A 23,508-nucleotide genomic window follows, 5' to 3' on the forward strand; every position below is an offset into this window, starting at 1 on the left:
ATCCAAATGTTGAGGCACCAATTGAAACTCAGACCAGGCAACATTTCCCTGTCTTCTTTTCTCCAATTTTGGTGAAACTGTACAAACTCTAGACTCTGTTTCCTGTTCTTAGCTGATAGGAGTAGCACCTGGTAGGTTCCCCTGCTGCTGTAATCCATCTCCATCAAGGTTTGACATGACATGTTGTGCATTCAGAGATGCTCTTTAGCACACTTCTTGGCTGTAGTGAGTATTACTGTGAAAGGACATGACTTACATTGAACAGCACAAACACGTTTCAGTCCTTTTATTGTCCGGAATCAACGTCTACAGGCAATTACACGCACAAAAAGGCTTGATTATAAAACGTTCTTTCTGCTACAAAAAAAAAGAAGAAGAAGAAAGTTTTCCATCTTTCCAATAATGTTTTAATGCAAACTTTAAAAAAACACTGATTGTCAAACTACTGCATTTAACTTTCTTTTAGCTTTTATCTCCAACATAGATACATGGATACTACTGATATGGAAAGACAACACAATCCCACTTCCTGTTTATTTCAGAAAAACTGTGGAAAGACAAAAGTACATATTCATACAGTAAGCTGCAACTTATCTCTGTACATGGCTGTTATTTTAAACTTTAAGACAGCAAACAGCCATAAAACAGACTGAAACATGTTTTTAAGTCATTACATAATTAGAAGTTGGAAATTCCAGTTTTAAAGACATCGAACAGTTTTTCCTTAATGGGCAGTGCAAATAAAAACCACTTTCACGTATAAATAATAAGCCTCTCATCAAGCACAAAGTTGGATGTGTTATATTATTTGCAATCTCTGAAAAGGAGAATCTAACCATTTCAATAAACTCTTGCATACTAGTCAAATATATATATTAAACATTTAATTACCTGGACACTGAAACACTACTAAAATACTCTGACCACATTTAAAACATTTTTTAAGGATGAACGTAAACATTGCAAAGATCCGTTTTTTACTGTTTGCTTCTGTTTTAAAAGCTTTCTTTTTAACTACTGCATTAAGTGGTGTCACTAAAGCAGACAGATTCAGTGCTTTTAAGTCTTAGGTCACTCCTATTTTGCATCTAAAAATGACACATTTGATGTTTGACATGGTCCATTGTGCAGTGAAAACAGTCATACCTGTATTTGGTTTATCTCTCCCCTTGGTCTGAATCATAGCATATAACCTTTAGCGCAAAGCTTTGCAGGAATGGCTCAGCAGATAAAATTTAAGTTAGTGACGTTTTATAGACAGTGACATCCCATTATTTAGCGAAATATCTCATTTCAGATGGTCTCAGCTCATTCACACAGGCCTAGAGACTGATCAGGCCATCTCCCCCGGCAACCTCTAGTTGCTAGGCAAAACTGTGTATTTGGCAACCACTTGGCAAGTGGTTCCTGGAAGTTGGGGAAGGTTGCCAGGTGACATCAGCGCTGCACCACAAATCGTCCTTGTGATTGTTTTGGTCACTATTAGATTGCCACAGTCTCCCATAGCTTGCATGGAAGACAGCAATTTGTTTGCAAGCAGCCTTGACTTGAAAAAGCGCACCACAAACAGGAAACAGAGAAGGTTCACCTTCAAAGTAAAAGTTCTGCCTTACCACTGGAACCAACACATTTCAAAAGGCCCAACTTTTACTTTGAGGGCAAATGTGTTCCGTTTCTGGTTTGTGTTGCACTTTTAACAGTTTCACTACAGCTGGGTGAGCAGTTTTCAAGTGTTTGCAGACAAGTTAACATCTTCCTTGAAAAAGCAACCAGAAAGAGGTTTTTGTTGCAGAACCGTATATCTCTTTAAACCACTCTCAAAAACTTGTTGAGAACACGGTTTTCCCTCGTGACCAGTGGCTGTCTAATGGTCACCGACCAGTCTCTAGATGCCTAAAACACCACTTTCAAAAATACATTGTGTGCAAACATTTTAAATCCTTCTAGATTGTCTTCAGATTTTAAAGTCAATGACTCTTCAGTCATTGACTTTTTTTTTTTTCATGGAATACATCTTAGTAAGTCCTAAGTGGACCGTTTCTCCACACCCTGCTTGATTCCCAGGACCAGATGAACAAACCAGTTAATCTGAACCATCCAGCCTTTCTCCCTGCAGATCTCTATCTGGTCCAGCAGGTGGCGCTGTGCCTCATCTTCACTGCGGCCAACAGTCAGGGCCTCGCGGATGTACTCGATGTCCTCCTTACTAGTCAGCTGAGGCATCCCTGTTAATGAACCAAAAATAAGTGTCAAAGCATGAGCATGTCTTAGTTTCACTTCACTTTGGTATCAATATCTAAAAAGATTGAAAATCTGTTTAAAACTACTTGTCACCGGTGAGCCAGTCATACTCAAATTGGGTACAACTGGACCAACCTGTGAAAATGACACTATTATTATTGTTTTAATAACTGGGTGTTGTGGTATCAGGAGGAGATTGTACCAGTCATAAGCATCATGGAGAAAAGAATGATGAGCAGGTTGGTGTGATGCCGAAGGGCGAGGTAAGCCTTCACGCACACGTCCTGAAACACAGAGGATGTTCATATAGACAAATGTGACTAACTGGTGTTTGCATGAATCTGCATGAATTTAAGAATGGGACGTGTGTGTTCCTGCATCTATATTGTATTGACATGAAAAAAAGCACCTGGAACTTCTGGAAGTGGGGGCTACTTTTCTTTCCCGAAGTTCCCATAACATACAGGAAGTCTGGTGTGAGCACAAAGGGAACCCACTCCTTACTGATTCCCATGAAACTCTTGTAATTCCCCAGGATGTGACCAAAGTCGATGTGGAAGAGATTCCCTGCAGAAACACAAAGGAGGTCTGTTAGTGTGGTGCCACTCGAGTTTAATTTCTTTCTAAAAATATCCCATTTTTGTAATTATTTAATCTGTATTTTGTCTGACAGTGACGTGAAAACGCAGATGTAAGATTACCAGATTCAGTGATCATGATGTTGTCGTTATGGCGATCCCCAATACCCAGGACGTATGTAGCCACACAGTATCCACCACAGGAGTACAGGAACCTCTCCACAGCCTGCTGGAACTACAACACAGACAACAGAGTTTTTAATCATGTACTTGTATACGACAACATCCGGGCTGTAACCCATCCAGCTTTGATAAGTGAGCTTCACACTAATAGTGTAGCTGTTAAAAACATGCACAAGGACATTCAGCTCCTCATGAAGACCCAAGTTTAATCATCACGACTAATGCAATGGCTAAAGCCCTTACACTGACCTAAGCCTAACTTTATCTTAACCCTTTAAACCAAGTCTTAAATCTCAAAGAGGTCTTTGAAAGGGGTGTGGAAAAAATGAAACACCATCACTCTTACAGCCTAAAAGTGTATCAAAGATAGACTATTACACACTATGTTTTCTAAATTCTGTGTCAAATTTATTAATTTTCATCTTCAGTTTTCTTGAACAAATGACTTGCGTCGCACAGTCTCTAGTTTGCATGAGCAGTTGTTATGAAAGCTCCAACACAGAATCTGCCCACTGGGAACATGCAGAGGCACAAACACACACTCACACACACACACACACACACACACACACACACACACACACACACACACAGTGAGTGTATCTTCGCATCAGTCCTTGCTTCAGAAGTGTAGCTTTCTGACTGCCTGCATGTGATGCATTTTGGACACATCTGTAAATTGTAGCTTTAACAAATAACCTCAGTTACACTCTCGCCCAACAGACGCTGCACTATTAAAAGCCAAGTGAGCACACTCACTCACACACACAACAATACTGTTTTGGAAAGAGAACAGCCATAATTATACGGTGGCAGGTTAAATTGATGGTATGTGTGTGAGTCACTGCTGATAAACAAAAGCACCCAAGAAGCAGAAGAAGTCAATGCTAACTGAGCTAGATTAGGGAAGATTCGATTTGGGAAGACTTGTACTTACATTATATTGACCCCTTTATTTGAAACTCTGGCCATATTTAATATGAGAATCAATTATTGTAACAGAGTTAATGCCAAAAATGACAAAAGGAGTAACAGGTCCCCTTTAAGAAACTTTGACCTTGTAGTTACTGGAAACATAACTCGGTTTAAAAAAACCACGCAGAGGAAAAAGCGCAGACTGTGGGAGTGCAGGTGTCTGTGCTAAAAGTAGCGCACGTGGGTGCCATAGCGACAGGAAAAACTCTGACGGTTGCTTCCTTCCTCTCTCTTCCTCTCTTCAAAGTGTCATTTCCTCTGATCTAATAAAGTCTGCAAAACTGGTCTTATCAACACAGTTACTTAATGCATGCATTGCGTGCAAGGCTTGTAACTAAAGCTTTGCTGATCAGCGACATGTAATCAAGTATAATGATGAATTGGAGCGGAGGTATCAAATATGGGGGACAGGGACCAGAATCAGCCTGACAAAGACTTCAATCCGGTCAGCTGGATTGCTTTGCGAAAATGGAAGTAGGGCATAAAAAAGTCCACCAATGGATTTAAAAAAACTAGATGACAGCTTTGTAATGCCATTTGTTTTATTTGAGACTTCTACATCATCCGTGTGATTTTTTAAGCAATAAATTGTTTAAAAAAAAAAAATCCCAGCTGCACATCACTGAGCAGTGATGACCAGGAACGCGAGCAGCATGAAAAATCATCAAAGATGGAAAATACAGCATGAAAAACACAGTGACAGCAGTGGAAACTTCATTGTTTAGCACTTGGTTTACCTTCAGCTCTTTGCGTGTTAGGACTTCGCTCTTCACCGCAGCTGATTGACCACAGGACAAACAAGTGCAGCCCGCAGACCGGTTGTACTGCATATTTTTGACACTGACCCCATCTGACAACAAACACTCTCTGTAGGTAGTCAGGCTGTCCACGACTGCCCGCAGACTGTCTTCGTGCTACCCCCGCTCAAGCGTAAAACCATCATAAGCTGTCAGTGATACAGTACGTACCTTGTCCTCACTGACACACTTGTCCCGGAGCCACTGGTAGAGGATTTCATCTTTAAATGCGCCGGTGCTTCCCACAACACTCTGCTGGATGTTGGCGATGGTGGTGGCGTCCTTAACAATCTCAATCATGCCTACAGTGATGCAATAAAGACAGCGATGACACGCTATTTTGGATTTGTCAGGCTCACATGATCAGCCTTGGTTGTTATAAATGAGGGACACAGGATCTAATATGTTTTCTGTATCTCTGCAGGGAATAACCGACCTATCTTATTTCCAGTGGAGATGCAGCCGTACGGTAAAAGACAGAGATCCAGCGATTCAGTCTCCCAGATCGACTCCATGATCAGCAGAATCTGCAAAGAAGACAGACGGAGTGCTACAGAACTTTTCTTCTCATAACTCTCTCAGTCCTGTCTAAGGCTGAGCTGCTACACACCTGCAGGATGAGCATATCCTGTCTGAGATCATCACCGTCTTTGAAGATGATGCCTATGGGGTCTTTGGAGAGAGTGGTGGAGTCGGCCCGTTTGAACTGCAGCCACAGCGGCTTCTTCTTAGACGCCATCACTTTGCACTGCTCAATCTACATAAAGATAAATTGTTTTCATCAAAAATTCAGTCATTTATAGATACAATTCTGACGTCTCTGCCCAGAAATAAGCACTCATGAGAGCTGAAAGTTGTTCTAATTTCAGTGTTTATTGCAGGGTCGTGTTGATGTGTTTGCTCCTCACCAGCAGGGCTCCAGCTCTTAGTCCTGGATCATAAGGAACTCTGAAGCTCTCTGGCAGACCAGAGGACTGCAGATTCTCCAACTTCTGACGCAACTGAAACACCACTGAAAAACACACACTTCTTTCTTTACACGTCTTTTCAAGTCTTAGTGCAAATTAGAAGGTTTAGAATAGTCAGAGTAATATCGACACATCAAAAAATAAAAAATAAATACACATCTGACCATACAGTACATACATGCAACCATGTATTCATACAACAGACATGCTTTACACATGCTTAGATACAAATGCTGGTGTTAACCACAGAAAGTACAACCCAGAATAAACTAGTGAAGAATGTTTAGCAAAGAAAGGTAACCGTAGACATTTAAAGCAAAGGTTTGGGGTGCAAACCTCAAAAGTGTGATATTCTGTTGATAACAGAATAAATAAAACCAGTGTGGAAGAAAAAGTCAGCAGGTTCACTGTATAAGCAGGACCAAAGCCTTGGAGGGTTTGTATTTAAAACTGAAACCATCTATCCATCTTCTTCCACATATCCACTTTGGGGTTTGCAAGGGCACTGGAGCCTATTCCAGCTGTCATAAGACAAAAACTGAGCTTACACCCTGGGCTAACACAGAGAGACAACCATTTTTTATTATTATTAATCCTTTATTTATCCAGGTAAAAAATCTCATTGAGATTAAAAATCTCATTTCCAAGAGAGACCTGGCATCATAGCAACAAAAGTCACATACCACATAGGTATCTAACATTTAAAACAAATACAATATCCCATACAAACATGTGTAAAATATACAATAACAGATCAAATTAAGAGTACATTAAAAATAATCACACTGAGTAAAAGAGCTGTTCTCTCGTTCCTTTAAGACAGACTTAAACTCTCCCAAGGTAACCAATTCTGATAACTTCAGTTCCTTCTGCAGATTATTCCAGGAAGCAGGGGCAGCGTATTTAAAAGCCCTTTTCCCCAATTCTGTTCTGATTTTTGGGACAATCAATTGTATGATTTTGTTCGAACGAAGGTTGTATTGGTTGTGGTTTTTACACATATAAACACATAAATAAGATGGAACCAGCCCAAGGAGAGATTTATAGATAAAAATCAACCAATGGGAGAGTCTGCGAATATGCAAAGATGGACATTTAGCAGCAGCATACAAAGAACAATGATGTACACGATTTCCATAGCCAGTAATAAAACGTAAAGCACAATGGTCCACAGTATCCAACCTCTTTAGGTAGTGGGCAGGTGCATTCATAAAAAGCAGGTCACCATAATCCAATAAAGGTAAAAAGGTTGCACGAATCAAATGTTTTCTCACTTGGAGGGAGAAACAGGATTGGTTTCTAAAAAGTAACCTAGTTTTAATTTTAACTTCGACACAAGCCTTTGAATGTGAGTCTTAAATGACAAATTCTGATCTATAATGATCCCTAGATACTTGTAAGATGTGACCATTTCAATTTCAGATCCTTGAATTGTTTTAATCTTAGGAGACGTAGCTAACAACTCTTTGCCATTTGAGAATAACATGAACTTGGATTTCTCTGGATTTAACACCAACTTAAGTTGAGTTAAATGGGACTGAACGACATCAAAGGCAGACTGCAGAAATTGCAGAGTTTGTGCTACTGAAGGGGATGAACAATAAATGATTGTATCATCTGCATAAAGATGAAATGCTGCGTTTGACAAATTATCACAAAGGTTGTTTATGTAAAGAGAAAATAGCAATGGTCCTAATATGAGCCCTGCGGAACTCCTTTGGATACTGGGAGAAAAGAGGAAGAAGACCCAGCAGCACGGACACACTGTTTTCTTGCTGACAAGTAATTTGAAAACCAACTTACAGCATTTACAGATAGACCAATATTGTTTAGACTATTTAATAAAATAGCATGGTCAACTGTATCAAAAGCCTTTGACAAGTCAAGAAAAAGAGCAGCACAGTATTTTTTGCAGTCCATTGAATCAACAATGTCATTAACCACTTTAATAGCAGCAGTTATTGTGCTGTGTTGTTTTCTGAATCCTGACTGATGTTGGGAAAGAACTGAATTTTTGTCCAAAAAGTCTTTCAGTTGTTCACTAATGAACTTTTCTAGAACTTTTGCTAGAACACACAATTTAGATATGGGCCTGTAATTATTAACATCTGAAGGATCACCTCCTTTCAGCAAAGGGAGAACATAGGCAGATTTCCATATTACAGGGATCTCACTGTTCGAGAGGCTAAGATTAAAAATGTAAGTTATCGGTTCTGCTATAAAATCTGCAGCCAACTTAAGAAAATAGGGATCAAGTTGATCTGGTCCTGCAGATTTATTTAGATCCAACAGATTTAAAGCCCTGTGGACCTCAAAAACCTTTAGCGGAGAAAAACTGAAGGGTTGGACCACAGATTCAGTTTGAGCGGTTGCAGAGAGAGCCTCTTGTTGATTAAGCTGTTTTAAATCTGGATATAAAGATTCAAATAGAGATCCTGAAGAAACAATATGCTCATTAAAGCAGTTTAGAATGTCGCATTTCTCTGTTAAAGTGCAGGAGTCTTTTACAACAAAAGTTGGCATCTCGTTTGTAGTTATGTCCCCATAAGAAGATTTTATTATTTTCCAGAATTTTTTAGGATCGTTCAAATGTTTAGTAGTTTTTGAAAGATAGAATTCTGATTTGGCCTTTTTAATTAAGGAAGTTGAACGGTTTCTGAGCTGTCTAAAAATCAGCCAATCCGCTTCGGATTTAGTTTTTCTGGCCTTAGCCCAGGCAGCATCCCTTTTTTTGAGTAGACTAGAGAGCTGAAGAGAAAACCAAGGGTTGTTTCTGCATTTTACTCTAAATTTGCGGATAGGGGCATGTTTATTTATAATTTTGATAAAAGTATCATAAAAATAATTCCATGCCAGCTCAAGATCAGTTATCAGGTAAATTCTACTCCAGTTATAGTCCCATAAATCATGAAAGAAAGCTTGCTCACAGAAATGCTTAAAATCTCGTTTAAAAGCTATCTGTGGCCTTGATTTTGGGAGCTTCGATTGCCTGACTACAGCTACCACACAGTGGTCACTGATATCATTTGCGAAAACCCCAGTGTGAGAATATTTATACGGCATATTAGTTAAAAATAAATCAATAAGTGATGACTTTTCTGGGCATTTAAGATTTGGACGAGTTGTGCTGTAAATTAGTTGTGTGAGATTATATGAATCACACATGGATTTAAAACTGTCTGAGGCAGAGGACAACCAGTCCCAGTTGAAATCTCCGGCCAGCACAATTTCATTAAAATTTAAAGTAGATTTTTTACTAAGTGAAACTAAAGCCTCACTACTAGCTGAGGGGGGTCTATAACAGCCCACAATGGTAATAAAATAGCCCTTGAAAAGTTGGAGTTTGAGGGCAAGAAGTTCAAACTGCTTACAAACAGATACCGATGAATCGACAGTAACATGGAATTTGCTTTTTACATAAATTGCAACACCGCCACCCTTTCTGGGGCGGTCGCAACGGAAAAGATTATAGCCCGTTATTGCAATGTCTTTGTCAGTAATTGATTTAGTAAGCCAGGTTTCTGATAATATAAGAATATCAGTATCTAACTCTTTCATCCAAAATTTCACAAACTCAAGTTTGGGAAGAAGACTTCTGACATTTAAATGAGTGATACCAAGACCTGTTCGAGTTTTGAAATCACAAGGAGTACTTAAGCATTTGCAGTCTGGACCGGGATTAGGTTGCACATTTCCAGATAAAAGAAGCAGAAGAACAATAAAACATTTTCTTTTCACAGATTTTTTTTGTAGGATTACAGACTGATTTCTCTTAGTGCCCGATCTCTTCACGCCTAAACGCAGTTTACTGTCGCCAGTTAACCTAACAGGCATGTCTTTGGACTGTAGGGGGAAACCAGAGTGCTCTGAGCACGTGCAAACTCCACACAGAAAGGCCGGCAGGTTTGAACTACCAGCTCTCTTACTGTGAGGTGACAGGGGCATCCACAAAGGAGTACCACTAAATTACTTTAAAAAAAATAAGCAAATAATGCACGTTCATGCTACACGATATAGGCTCATATCAGTGCTTCTGTTTCTGCTCCTCACCTTGTGGCGTAACATCATACTTGTCTGCAGACATGGTCTTGATCTCACGGGTGACTTTCTGCAGAGCCTCTGTCATATCCACCTGCAAGCATCAGGACTTTCTGTCAAAGATGTGTTCAAACCCAACCCCCCAAACACCTTCTTCTTCAACACAGCCTGAACCTTTCTAGGCAGCTTTCTCGTCATTTCATTAAGAAGTCTTCGGCAAAGCTCTTCTTTGGTCAGCTGCTTTTTGTTCCATTCTCTGTAAAGATTATCCCAAATTTGGACTCCGTAAGACATGCTGCCACCAGTGTTGATTTTGCTGACCAACAATTTTTTGTCACAATTTTCATCAATGACTTCTTTTCCTCTGATGAAAAGAAAAATGATATCTAAATAAAAGTGAATGCACGAGGACAGAAACCAGCGAATAAAAACGAGATGAAATAATTCTGAACGGAAAATTCCAATCAGAACTATTAAGTTGTCTAGAAAGGCGGGACAAGTTTGGAAGTGATCCAATCAGAAGTAATCACCACGTGCAGTGAGGTTAGACATGCTCATTTGATGTGCCCCCAGGATCAGTACAGCTGGTTCACACTGTGTCTCATGAAAACGTCACAAAATCTCAACGCTTGGGAGGAAGAGATGAGCAGACATATGGAAACATTTCACATGTGACATCAAGGAAAATTAAAAAGCTTTGAAAACCGTGTTAAGTCTACTCTAATTATGACTAAAACTACATTTAAATTTGCTGTCAAAGTTATTGATGGTTGCCCCTAATTTTCCCTTCTTTAAGAATGGCGTCTTCACAGCCTGCCCTTCAGACCATGCGTATCACATTTTCACAGTACTATACAATTGTGGAAACATCTATAAATAGGGCGTGTCACCTGCTTCCGGAAGTCCTGCAGCATATTTTCACCACAGCCTCTGAGGTAGGCCTCCAGGAGGACAGCGTACCTCTGCTGGTAGTGCTTGGACTGAGCGATTTCACTCCGCAGGAACCAGAAGAGAAAATGACCGATACGCTTACTCTGCAAAAGAAAAACAAAAGGTGTTGTTTAACTTGACATTTTTTTGACTGCAGTTATTGTGCTAGTAAAACACACACACACACACACAGAGCTGAAATGACATAACACAGGCAGACACATGTCTGCTTACCCTCAGAGCTCTCTTCAGCAGGAACCTGACTAGAGCGCTGTCATGGTAGGGCTCAAACTTGACTGCCTGCAGGACACACAAACACATAAACAAAGCAGCTAACATGATTTCTGATGATAGCACAATGTGTGTCTACAACAAGCCTGTGTGACCTCTGGTGTTGTGCAATGCACAAAAAGGAAAATGAAACATTCTTCCTACTCCAAAGCACGTGGTGGTGGGCTTTCTAACAACATCACGCTCTTTTCTCTTTGTACATGTTGCCGTTGGGATTAATTTTTAGAAAATACAACATCTCCTTTCACTGTTATGCTGACGATATCCAGATTTATTCACCTTTGAAATCCGACGTGTCCGCTTCTTTGCAACCTCTGTTCAACTGTTTGCATGAAGTTAAAATTTGGTTATCACATAATTTTCTTACATTGAACGAGAATAAGACCGAAATCTTTGGTAGTCTTTGGTAGTCACACTCCGCTAGACCAGTTAGCTGATGCCCTTGGCCCTCTCGCTAGCATCTCTCGCTCGCTGTAAGAAACCTTGGAGTGTTCCTGGATGGCTCTTTTAAACTTGAGAAACACGTCTCCACTGTGGTAAAAAACAGCTTTTGCCAGTTGCGTCAGATATCCAAAGCAAAGCCGTTCCTTCCTTTAAAGGACCTTGAAAAGCTTATCCACGCATTTATCACATCCAGATTGGACTACTGTAACTCCCTCTACTCGGGCCTCCAACACTCTTCTCTTTACCGGCTTCAGTTACCGGCGCGTCTTTTAACAGGTACGAGAATATATGAACGCATAATTTTAGCCAAATTACATTGGCTCCCTGTTAAATATCGCATAGATTTTAAAATTCTTTTATTCACTTTTAAAAGTCTGAATAATTTAGCGCCCAGCTATCTTTCTGAACTACTCCACTTATACAATCCCAACAGAGCACTTAGATCATCCAATCACAGGCTCCTAGCACAACCTAGGTCTCGAATGAAGTCGAGAGGTGACCGGGCCTTTGTAACCGTGGCACCTAGACGTCTTAAAACTTATCTTTTTACTTTGGCTTTTGATTCTAACTAGTTGGCTGTTGTGTTGTTACCTATTTTTTGTTGTCCTGTTTTATTGTTTGTTTTAATTGTCTCATGCTTTTACTGACTGTGAAGCACTATGGTCAACACTGTTGTTTTAATATGTGCTATATAAATAAATTTTGATTTGATTTGATCATCTGCCAGGTGAAGTTAGCAGGCTGTGTGCACACATTTATACCAGAAGAACTGCCTTTTAACAGAGGCTACAGTGTGTTGGGAAGCAGCATGGACTGGCAGTAAAGCAAGTGCAATGAAAACACAGAAGTAACTGTGCTCCAACATAACTGCTATTTAAATGTTTAGAAAAAGAGGCAGCGAGTGGTTTAAAAAGGACTGAATCCCTTTTTTTTAGCATATTGTGAAGCATCATGGAAACAGTGTATGTAATGTGTATTCTTTCACGTTCACCCTACAAAGACTTTGACACATGCATGTTCTGGAGAATTTTGATGGTATAATATATTCCACAGATCAGTGAGATGTCATAACTGCATTTAGGAAGATGTCTTTCTCCTAAAAGGCTCTTTTGTTGGCCACGGCTGACGACTGATACAGTATCGCTCATGCAAAGCTGACTGCAGAGTCAACTAAACTCACAGCATGAAACAGTGAATCAGACAGAGTGAGAGTGTAAATGCAAAAGAGGCTTGGTCCTCTCGAGCTAATATTTATCCGACCAGTCAAATGTTAGTGGTTACACATTTGAAATCAACAATAAACAACTGTAACAGCAGCAGAGTGTGTGCTCATCAGCACCGCATCATAAACTCACAACAACACAAAACTTGGCAGCAGCAATGTAAAGCAGGCAGTGTGTGTTTTTGTTCACCAAACAAACTGCCAGCGTAGGATTAAAGTGTAGCATGTCTGCGCTAGGCTATGCTAACCAGCGTCACATAGATACCAGAGCCTGAATCTGACACAGGAAACGAATGTCCAACTCTAAAGTGCAAACAGTCTCACATTATCGACACATCAACACAGAAACTGTAAAAGATCAACTTTAGCATTCAGCAACATTTTAAAAAATGCATTAGATTGATTGTTTTGTAAGCAAATGTGGTTTCAGCTGCCAAAAGAATACAGCAGGATACAAAATGTACCATCTGTTTCCTGGTTGTAGATGGAGGAAAGAAAAGTTCTGTGCAAGTACAGCGAGTACATGTTAGGTATGCAAATGTTAGCGGCAGATAACAGCTGATTTTAATGCTGGCCCACGTCAGTCGATGACTCAGCAGATACTTTTACAGCCTTCTTCGATTACAATTGGAGACTCTCACATAGGGCGCCACTTTATTAGGTACACCTCACTAGTGTCAAACTGGACCCATTTTTGGCTTCAGGAGTGCCCTGATGCTTCATGGCACAGATTCCTCTGTGCTGAGACCTTACACCCTCCCTCCATCTTTAGCTCTGAATGCACATGTATAGAAAGGTAGGAAGGTCCTAGAAAAGAGCTGATGGCTAATTCTGTGACTGAAGTGGTTCTTACTCAGATTAACCAAATATTATTTATATTAAAATAAAAGGAAAAAAGACAGGGTGTACCTGTACAAGCTGGAGAAGATATCGGAGCACATCATCATCCTCCAGCGTCTCCAGCTTCCTGACAGCCATTGAGCGAACCTGTGCATCTGAGTAGTGGCAGTCAAGCAGCTGCATGGCCAGGCCAACATCCAGACCACTGCAAAGCAATGTTATGGTGAAAGGTGATACGACATTGATCCTAAACACAGTACAGTGGCAGTTTGAAACGCTCTTGTACCTGGTGTCCCATGCGCTGCTGCGCTCCAGCAGTCGATGCGTCGCCAAAACATCTTCCTGTTTCCCCCATCTGACTGAGCCCAGCAGCTTTGGGTAGGCTCTAAGGGCAAGGCATTTGTTATAAAATTATATTTTCAGTACTTTGGGGCAAAACATTACTTTATTGTCGTTTTAATTTAAAAGGACAAATAAAGAAATAAATCAGTACCTGGGGTCACGCATACATTCGTGTCTAAAGTGCCACAGCAGCTCTTTGTCCTCAGGGCTGAGGGGATGTAGGGGATCGGTACCTACAATGGCCTCAAACTGCTTTTTCAAGTGGTTTGGCATCTCTCTCTGACCCCGCTCCCCTCCCTCTGCGTCCTCACCCCCAACAGCCCAGTCCCGGCCCACATCCCGGCTCTTGGGTAGTACCACAGGGTAGCAGTATTTGTCCAGCAAAATGGCAATGGCCATGGAAGAGGCCTTGTCTGGGTTCGTGGCTGAGGTGAGCTTGTCCGCGTTGATGCTACTGCTGCTTTCCTCGCTCTTTTCTGGCATTTTCCACATGTGGAGGATAAACTCCCCCTGGCGGAGCAAGGAGCGGTGATCGATCAGGAGCAGGTTCACGTAGTACAGGAGACGACTCTTGGTCTTTCCTGAAAGCCGGGTGAACACACAGAATAAAGCATTGCTCTGTAGATTTTCAACATGCGAAAGAACAGAAAGGGAGAGGACTTTACCATCAAGACAGCTGCTTCCCGCTGTACTCTCTTGATAAGAGCTTCCTTTGGAATTTGGGATCTGGGGTTGCTTCCCACAGATCACCTGGGTGGGAAACGTAGAACCATTATGTAACAAAAGTACAATAGTTACAGCTTAATGATTATTTATTCTACCAACAAACAGAGAATGATAACAGCACCAGAAAGAAATTTCTTAGATTACCTGGAGGTTAAGGCATGCCCCCTTAGGCAGATCCTTGATCTTAATGTTAAACTCCAGCCAGCAGTTCCACAGCACTTCTTCACTGAAAGTTTTAGAGGTGGTTCTCTCCTTAAAAATGTAAAAAAAATAAATAAATAAAACACTGCTTTTATCACCGTCCAGCCTTTTTCAAACCCATCTATTTCATATATTTTCATGCTGCTTATACATTTGTGGGCAGAAGTCATCATGGGCATGAATGTGAGGGTAATTTGGAGCTTCCAATGCTTTCTTTGAACTGTTCTTTTTCTAAGGTGGCATACATCTTTAGTTCAAAAACAAGAAGTGAGTGCACAAATTTGAAATTCCTTTAGATATTTTTTAATCCACTATTTAAGTATACATAAAGGGTCTAAAATATACATGCTGCTGCCACTAATATTGGGTTAAATGTCCCTTAGCAAGTTGCACCTGAACCAGGTGCTATTAGTAGCCAACAATAAATCTCGCTGTATATTTGCCTATTCTTCTTGGCAGAATTGGTAGTTCATTTAAATTGGTTGGTTTCCTGGCACAGACCCAGCATTTAAGCATAATCCACGGGCGATCGTGGCTCAAGAGTTGGGAGTTCGCCTTGTAATTGGAAGGTTGCCGGTTCGAGCCCCGGCTTGGACAGTCTCGGTTGTTGTGTCCTTGGGCAAGACACTTCACCCGTTGCCTACTGGTGGTGGTCAGAGGGCCCGGTGGCGCCAGTGTCCGGCAGCCTCGCCTCCGTCAGTGCGCCCCAGGGTGGCTGTGGCTACAATGTAGCTTGCCGTGAATGGGTGGATGACTGGATATGTAAAGCGCTATATAAATACAGGCCATTTACCATTTAATTTTGAAGAGGCTGAGGTCAGAGCTCTGCCAAAGCTGTTCAGGAAGCATAATGGGCCATTATGTTTAAACTGCAGATTCCAGGATCAGCAGTTTAAACAACTGTTAATGTAAGTACATGTTAGTTGGATGTCTTACCGTTTTACCAAGGTCTAGAAGAAGACCCAAACAGAGGGTAGAAAACTGGTTTGAATGCTCAGAAACAACCAAGGCTCAAGCTTGCCATGGAATGGAAAAGTGCTGGAACACCAATGTCACTGTCCACAGTTAAGTGAGTTTTCCATTTCCACGGACTGAAAGGCTTGTATAGTTATATTTAACTCATTCACTCAGTGAAGCAGTGGGCAGCAATTCAGCACCCGGGGAGCTCAGTGGTACCTCAGTGCAGCCGTTGTATTTTCAAATTCAACACAAAACTGTTTTATGTAGTTTGTAACACAAACTATCTGCTAGCTAAATATGCAGTTGCTGTATTTTTTTTCTCTGGGTGAGAAAAAAACATTAAAGTGTGACAGATGAAAGACAGGACAGAGGAAGTGAACGTTAGCAATGCTCATGCTACCAGTAGTGAGAGTGCACTGAAGCACCCAATCTTAGGTATACCCTACCTGGCTAGTCTCATTTTAACCTCTGTTTATATGCTAATTATTGGAAGAAGCATACACATAAACACAACAGTCACCTGAAGGTGCCTAATATTGTAAGTTAGAGACCCTATGAGGACACACTTGGCGACATTGGGAAGGAAAAACTCCCTTTCAACAGGAAGAAACCTTCAGCAGAAGCGGAGGCTATCTCCCGCTGCCAGTTTGGGTAAGTCAAGACATGACCTGGATGCTTGAGAATCTGCATGGACCAAAACTGGATCACAGTCAGTTAAGGAAGTTAACCTCATAATAAAGCGCTATACAAATACAGGCCATAATAGTATTTGTCAGATAAATGCACTAAAAATGCTTCCAAAGCCACAACAAAATGATCAAAAGGTTAAGTTAATATGACTTGGTTCAGCTTTGATGAAGACCAGTAGGAAGCCAGTGGTCTAAGTTTAAGTTTAATGCAATTTAAAGATAAAATAAAGGGTAAACAAAGTGTAATTTAATCTAGAGACTGCAGAGGGATCAACTTGGTTTTATGGCTGGGCTTAAATTGTCGTTTGAAAAAGTGTAGTTTTGTCTCAATTACCTGAGCTAAAAGCTGCTGCCCGTGAAAGATGCTGGCCTCGATGTAGACAATAAACTCCGGGACTTTGGGGAGAGATGGGATGTCAATACCCAGCACCTTCACTCTGAACTTCCTGTTACAGTCCCACATGGAGATGGTGAACACCCGTTCATGGTCCTTCTCATCAATGGTCAGCTGCTCATGGGTGCCTGAGAGGGAAAAATCAAAAGACTAGGGTTACAAGGTTGGCCATGTGGAAAGAAAATGACTGAACAGCTTAGTTTAACTGTTTACCTGCAACTCCAGTGCAGTCATCAACTTGGGCCCAGTCTTCCTTCTGGACCAGATCCAGATCGGGATCAGGAGGCATCTCCAGAACCAGGTGGATTTCCTCGCCATTCTTCAGGCACTGACGGATCCAGTTAAAGTTCTCCAGAGGCTTTTCTCCGTACAGGTACTCCTCCCTGTGGGACAGCGGCATGCTTACTCTCTAATGTAACGAATAAAATAGTAATGCTGCTCTGTTTCTCTCAACTTGGTTCTCAGTTTAAGCCATCAGCGGCTTTCAAGCCCAACTCGATGGCACGGTTACCTGCCACACACCCGCAGCACAAAGTCAGTCTCACACACATTGTCGGGGATGCCCAGCAAAGCTCTTTTATTTGATGTCTTGGCAAAAAAGCTCGCCAACACCTAAACAAGATGGCAAACTTTCAGGAAACTGTACAGGAAATAGGCAGAGGAAACAGTAAAGATATAAGTGGAATTCATCACTGCACATCTACCAGTGTTGGTGTGTCATCAATGGAGACTTTGATGGTCTGGCTGGCTGTCCCTATGTGGATTACCACCAGAATGTGGCCATTATTGATCTGAGAGGAGGAGCAGAACACAAAAAACAACTTGAAAGTCTAAATAAACACACACTAAGACATTTACTCCAACATTTGACCAACAGCTTGTTGACAAATGGTCAGTCATTTACGTTTTGATGCATTCTCAATCATCCAGGTAAGTAAATCTCCAAAAGTTGATTCTATTCATCTGGACGTAGCGTTTTCAGCGGGAGAACCGTTTTGTCACTCATCCAAGTGACTTCCTCAGTCTGAGCTGACTGCAGGTTTCCCCAATCTTATAAACAGTACATTTGCATAATGACAGAAACCAGCCCACTGAAGGAACAATGGGCTGGGAGGTCAGTTCCTTCATCATGATTATGCAAAAACGGCCAGAAGACAGAAGGATGCGACACCGAGGACAAGTGGGTGAAGAATTTGTCTGGCAGACAGCTCACCCAAACAGAGAAAAACATCCTTGCTAAAGGGTTGAATTTTGCTGTCACGCCAAGACAAATCCCGCTAGTGGAACTGATCACAGCCACAGAAACAACAATATTGCAGAAGTGGAAGCAGAGCAACTACGGACAAAGGTTTCGGCCTGTCGCAGCAATGCAAAGCTCCCAGCATCCAACATCACCATGGAGGAGAGGAAGGCACTCACAACAACAATGACAACAACATTATCATCCTTCTGGCAGACAGGAGTAGGTGCACAGTTTTGCTAAACCAGAAAGACTATCGTGAGAAAATTTTGTCACTACTCAATGATGAAAATACTTATGAGCCCCTGAAACAAGACCCAGGCAGTGGCTACAGGAAGAGGGTGATAGACTGTCAGAAGCAGTTAGAACGAGACAATGCTATTGACCAGACCTCATACCACAGGCTGTACCCGGGGGAGTCTACACCAAGTCTGTATGGTTTACCAAAGATACATAAACAGGGTGCACCTTTAAGACCGATTGTCTGTATGATCAACTCGGTCACCAATAACATCTTTAAGTTTCTGGCTTCGATCCTCAACCCGCTGGTAAGCAGCTCTGAACACCACGACCAGAACACCTTGGATTTTGTTGAGAAGGTGACAGATGTTACGATGGAGGCAGTTGAAACCATGGTCTCGTACGACGTTACATCTCTCTTCACTTGCACTCCAGTCATGGAAGCGTTGGAGGTAGTTCGTAAGCGATTACAGGATGATCCCAACCTCAGCAACAGGACCACTCTCAGCATCGACCAAGTGTGTTTGCTTTTGGAACTGTGCCTTCATTTCACCTATTTGACATACAAGGGTCAGTTCTACAGGCAGAAACATGGGTGTGCCATGGGTTCCCCAGTTTCACCCATCCTGGAAAATTTGTACATGGAAGAAGTGGAAAAGAGGGCTTTGCTATCCTACTCTGGAACACCACCAAGTCATTGGTTCAGGTATGTGGATGACACCTGGGTGCAAATCAAATCTCAGGACGTACCACAATTCATGGATCACATTAACTCTGTGGACCGACACATCAAATTCACCAGGGAGGATATGAAAAGTGTCAGGTTAGCCTTCTGTGAGATTTCCATCAGTAATGGGGGACATCTAAAAGCTGACGTGTACCGTAAACCTACAATACGGATCAGTATTTAAGGTTTGACTCTCATCATCCACTGGAGCACAAACTGGGTGTCATCAGGACGCTACAACACAGAGCCAACACCATCCCCACAGACACAGTGGCCAGAGAAGAAGAAAAACATCACATCAGGAAGGCCCCGAGTACATGTGGTTATCCCAGCTGGACTTTTGTCAAAGCTGGGAAGGCGCCAAAAGAAAGCTCCAGCTGATCCAGGAGAGAAGGACAACGGTAGACTAAGCGAAAACCTGTAGTTATCCCGTACGTGTCAGGAGTATTGGAACAGTTGAGACGCATTTTTTCTAAACACCGCATCTCATTGGGGCATACATCGGGGAAACCAAACAACCTCTGGCAAAGCGAACAGCACAACACAGAAGAGCTACCTCGTCAGGCCAGGACTCTGCAGTCTATGGACACCTACAGGCCAGTGGACACTCTTTCAATGATAAGGATGTACACATCCTGGACAGGAAGGAATGCTGGTTTGGAGTCAAGGAGGCCATTTAGGTGAAAAGAGAAAAAGACCATCTCTGAATCGAGGAGGGGGCCTAAGTACCCTTAGGACCCTCCTCTTTCGCCATCTTACAATGCTGTGATTGCAGCCATTCCCCAACTCTCTGAATGGTACTCATGGCCATTGATCAGTGGTCTTTGATCAATGTTCATGAGAATTTGCATAATCATGATGAAGGAACTGACCTCCCAGCCCATTGTTCCTTCAGTGGTGCTAGTTTCTGTCATTATGCAAATGTACTGTCTATAAAACTGGAACTGAAGAAGTCACTTGGATAAGTGACGAAACGTTTCTCCCACTGAAAACGCTACATCCAGATGAACAGAATCAACTTTTGGAGGGTCAGTCATTTAGTGGAACATAATTTCTAATTAAGACTAAACTGAGAAATTCATCAAACAGTTGAAAGTTCAAGTTCAGCCTGTTGATCTGCAGTTTTCTTGATGCACTATTTTCCTCATCTCATTCAAAGGCAAAACTCGCTGCTCTCATTCTCTGCCCTGTTCTCCAAGCAAATCACTCCACAGTCAGTTTTTTTGAAAGAACTTTGAATGAAGAGCCTGGGGTTTCACACTGGTAGTAATACGCTCCAGGATCCAATCACCTGTCATTACAATCATACAACTAGGAGGCAAATAGGTGTATACAAGGCTAGAGGAGGTGGTTTCTGTAGCAACAGACATCCCCGTCTATCCTGTAAGCTCAAGCTGGTGAAGAAAGTGGCTCTTTAGTGAACTTACTACTCCAAGTCACACTTTTATGTGTGACTAAAGCTGTATCAGTCATCAGCGCAAGCACAGACTTTATAACTCAAGAAGAAGAGAGAACAGGCAGATGAAGTGTGGAGCTAATACTTTTTTTAGGTTTCAAAATGAATTATTATGACTGAAGCAGAAGCTGTAGCAAAGGTTGGTCCATTTTTTTTAAATAACCTAGCCCGTTTTTCTTTTCTACTTTATAATTATAGGAAAACATCTACATCATTTTACAGAGGTTTTCATTTAAGTCTGCAGGGCTTGGAGTTCTGGGTCAAACCTTGCATATACATATAAGTCATTTTGAACTGCAGTAATTAAAGCTAACAGTGCTAACTGTGTTATACTATTATAAACACACACACACATACACACACCTTGGAGAGCAGGTGCTCGGGCAGAGGCTTGCGTGTCACCCAGGGGTCCATGGAGTAGAGCTTTGGGTCGCGTTCCGACAGCTCTATGCGTCGTGGGGTCAGCAGCTTCCTGCGTGTGAACTCCAGCTCGTCGTCGTGGACGTTGCTGACATCGGTTACGTCGTAGCCAATCAGGTAGTTCAGGTAGCGCTGGTACTCCACAGACTCCTGTGAGGGCTGTGGGCGGGGCACTAGCTGAATCCGCCCCACATCCTTCTTCAGAGCTTTTGAAACAAACAAACAAACAAAAAACAATTTAACATGATTTAACAAAACATGATTTTTACATCACAGCTAAAGACCAGCTCAGACTCTGATTGCAGGTAGAAGTGGGTCGTGGTACCTCTCCAGTAGCGAATGCAGTCTAGCGTCTGGAAGACCTGGTGCTTGTCATAGATCTCGCAAACGTTGCCCTTCTTCTGGTACAACAGGATGCAATGGTCAGGAGAGAAGCGCTGGTAGAACTCAGGGCACAGGTTCGAAGTCACTGCCTTCATCCATACCTGGGCTTTCACCTGCAAACGAGGCGCAGTGAGGATTTTTAACATCTACAGCAGATGGTACGCGGGTCTGAGAAGAAAAGGAGTGAACGAGCCGGACCTGTTCGACAGTCCAGTTCCCAGCCACGTCCAGCTGCAGAGTGTCGGGGCCACTTCCACCCCGCGCAGCTGTGGGCAGCACAAACTCGACAGAGATCTGATCCATGGAGGTGGAGCAGGACGAGGTTATGGCTTTCTTTCTCCTCCTCCTTCGGCTCTCTTCTCGTGGTACTTGACACTCTTCGTCGCTCACCTGGATCTGCTGCCTGTCCATCGCCTAGCTTGAGGAGGATGAGTATATGGAAATAGGAAAAAAAATCCAACGCGCTGGTGTCATTAATTTGTGACGAGCCCTTCCCTTCAATAAACTCTGAAATTGGAAACATGCTGTGTTTCCTGCTGATGCTGGAAACTGAGACAGGCCATGATTGGCTGGTGAAAATATAAAATACCAAAGCATCTTCGAAGATAGACGACTCAGAGCCATCCCGGTATCAAGCATCGTCCAGCAACGCCTCCTCGTGTCAGCAAAATGTTGTGTCAGCAAATTTACCCAGATTAAGAAAGACTTCAGATTTCTTTTTTTAAACTTATTTTCCATTTATTCACATCATAAATTCAGTTTACTTCTCTTTTTTTAAGATCCAGTTTTAGATTGGCATACTTCCTAAAAGTTGGTATCAGAAAAATTCAGTCAGTCAGTGCAGAGGCAGATGCAGCAATCAGCCCACAGACCTTCAATGTTTTACTGACACCCCCCCCCCCCCTCTCTCTCTCTCTCACACACACACACACACACACACACACACAGCTCTCTATAATTAGACCTATACAAGAATAATACACTTTGCAATCTAAATGTTACCTCTAACTACACTTCAGAATCAGACACGGAAAATAAACACACTGAGGGCGACTGCATGTACTGGCACTGCTTTTGGGAAAGTAAAGATTTACCAAGACGGTATTACTCATATACCTCACTAATAACTAAATACTTTTTCATCTTTTCTTTCAAATCATCTTCACTGGCTGACGTGTTCAGGATTAAATGGCCGGGGTTTCCCTTCTGCTTCTGTCACATCAGCAGAGGAAGCTTTGAAAAGCAGGAAGCAAAACTCAAAACAACATGGATGTGATTACAAGTGGCTTTAGTGACAGTCTGCTGTTTTGACGACTGTGTCATAAACATTTAAAAACACTTGAAAAGTGACCGTGGGGCATCTACTGGTGGGGATAGTTCAGCCTGTATTTAACATGACCACAGCCGAGCAGGGTTAGCCTGTGGGTGTAACGGTACAGCTGCCGCAATAATCGAAAGGAGAGGCGGTAATTCTGTAAAATAAAATTTATAAAAACTCACCAATGAACGAAGATGGCAACGAAATCCGGAGCTTTGGACAAAAGTTTCGGCATTTATGCGGAAAGAAGAGACCACGGAATAGAGTAAATGATACTTTCAAGCTAATGTGCACAGTTTGTGGTTAAGGAAACGCGGCGCTTCTACTCAGAAACTTTGTCAAACTCTCTGGCCAACTTTTGCCCAGTCAGAGTCACACCGACACTTCCGGCTTCTCTCCAAAATAAAATACCATTACGCGACACCATGCTCTCATAGACCAGTGCAGAAAGTTATTATGTATAATATTTACAGTCAGTGACATGGCCCCACCAAGCTGAACACGCTTTCTGCAAAATACGTAAAAGCAAAAAAGGGTAAAGCATTTAAATATTAAGGGCAAACTAAAGTGAAGGGATGTTTAGAGGGAGCATGTAAGAGCTATAAAAGCAATATTATTATGTATATTTATTATTTTTATTATTATACATACTTGCATAGTTCCCTAATTAAGTTAGTGCTTTCTGGCATCAGCATCATGCCTGATCCGATGCCGTAGAACTGCCGTTGTTCACTGCCCTCTGGCGGCTACAGTAGGAAACTACATTACTACCAATACATGCGCTCGTGAGAGGTTTAAGTAATACATTTGTGAAGGAATAAGGGCAAAAATAACAAGATCCGAATTTTACGAATAAAATATGTTGAGCTACCCACTGTCGTTGTTGCTCCATTTATGTTGGTGT

General features: G+C 41.9%; 1 protein-coding gene across 1 annotated transcript; it reads right to left on the reverse strand.

The window, feature by feature from the left end:
* Nucleotides 1–271: 271 nt before the first annotated feature.
* pik3cg (phosphatidylinositol-4,5-bisphosphate 3-kinase, catalytic subunit gamma) lies at nt 272–23,016 on the reverse strand. Its single transcript, XM_082510174.1, has 24 exons — nt 22,787–23,016; nt 21,485–21,704; nt 21,228–21,399; nt 20,846–21,108; nt 17,524–17,610; nt 17,331–17,431; nt 17,033–17,202; nt 16,760–16,947; nt 14,720–14,827; nt 14,515–14,599; nt 14,001–14,430; nt 13,794–13,892; nt 13,577–13,712; nt 10,945–11,010; nt 10,671–10,814; nt 9,793–9,874; nt 5,683–5,786; nt 5,385–5,531; nt 5,211–5,301; nt 4,946–5,076; nt 2,943–3,054; nt 2,651–2,808; nt 2,444–2,525; nt 272–2,225 (listed from the first exon to the last, which is right to left on the reverse strand). Exons 2-24 carry the CDS (start codon nt 21,695–21,697, stop codon nt 2,026–2,028), a joined length of 3,369 nt encoding a protein of 1,122 aa, XP_082366300.1. The 5' UTR covers nt 21,698–21,704; nt 22,787–23,016; the 3' UTR covers nt 272–2,025.
* Nucleotides 23,017–23,508: the final 492 nt, after the last annotated feature.

Source organism: Aulonocara stuartgranti, assembly GCF_965226115.1.
Source record: "Aulonocara stuartgranti genome assembly, chromosome: 17".
NCBI lineage: Eukaryota > Metazoa > Chordata > Actinopteri > Cichliformes > Cichlidae > Aulonocara > Aulonocara stuartgranti.

Coding starts and splice junctions, on each gene's coding strand:
- pik3cg (XM_082510174.1), bottom strand. CDS start 21,697: ATGGACAGGCAGCAGATCCAGGTGAGCGACGAAGAGTGTCAAGTACCA. Junction 5,787..9,792: donor GTATGATGTTACGCCACAAG/GTGAGGAGCAGA, acceptor TGTGTTTTTCAG/TGGTGTTTCAGTTGCGTCAG. Junction 2,809..2,942: donor CATCATGATCACTGAATCTG/GTAATCTTACAT, acceptor GTGTTTCTGCAG/GGAATCTCTTCCACATCGAC.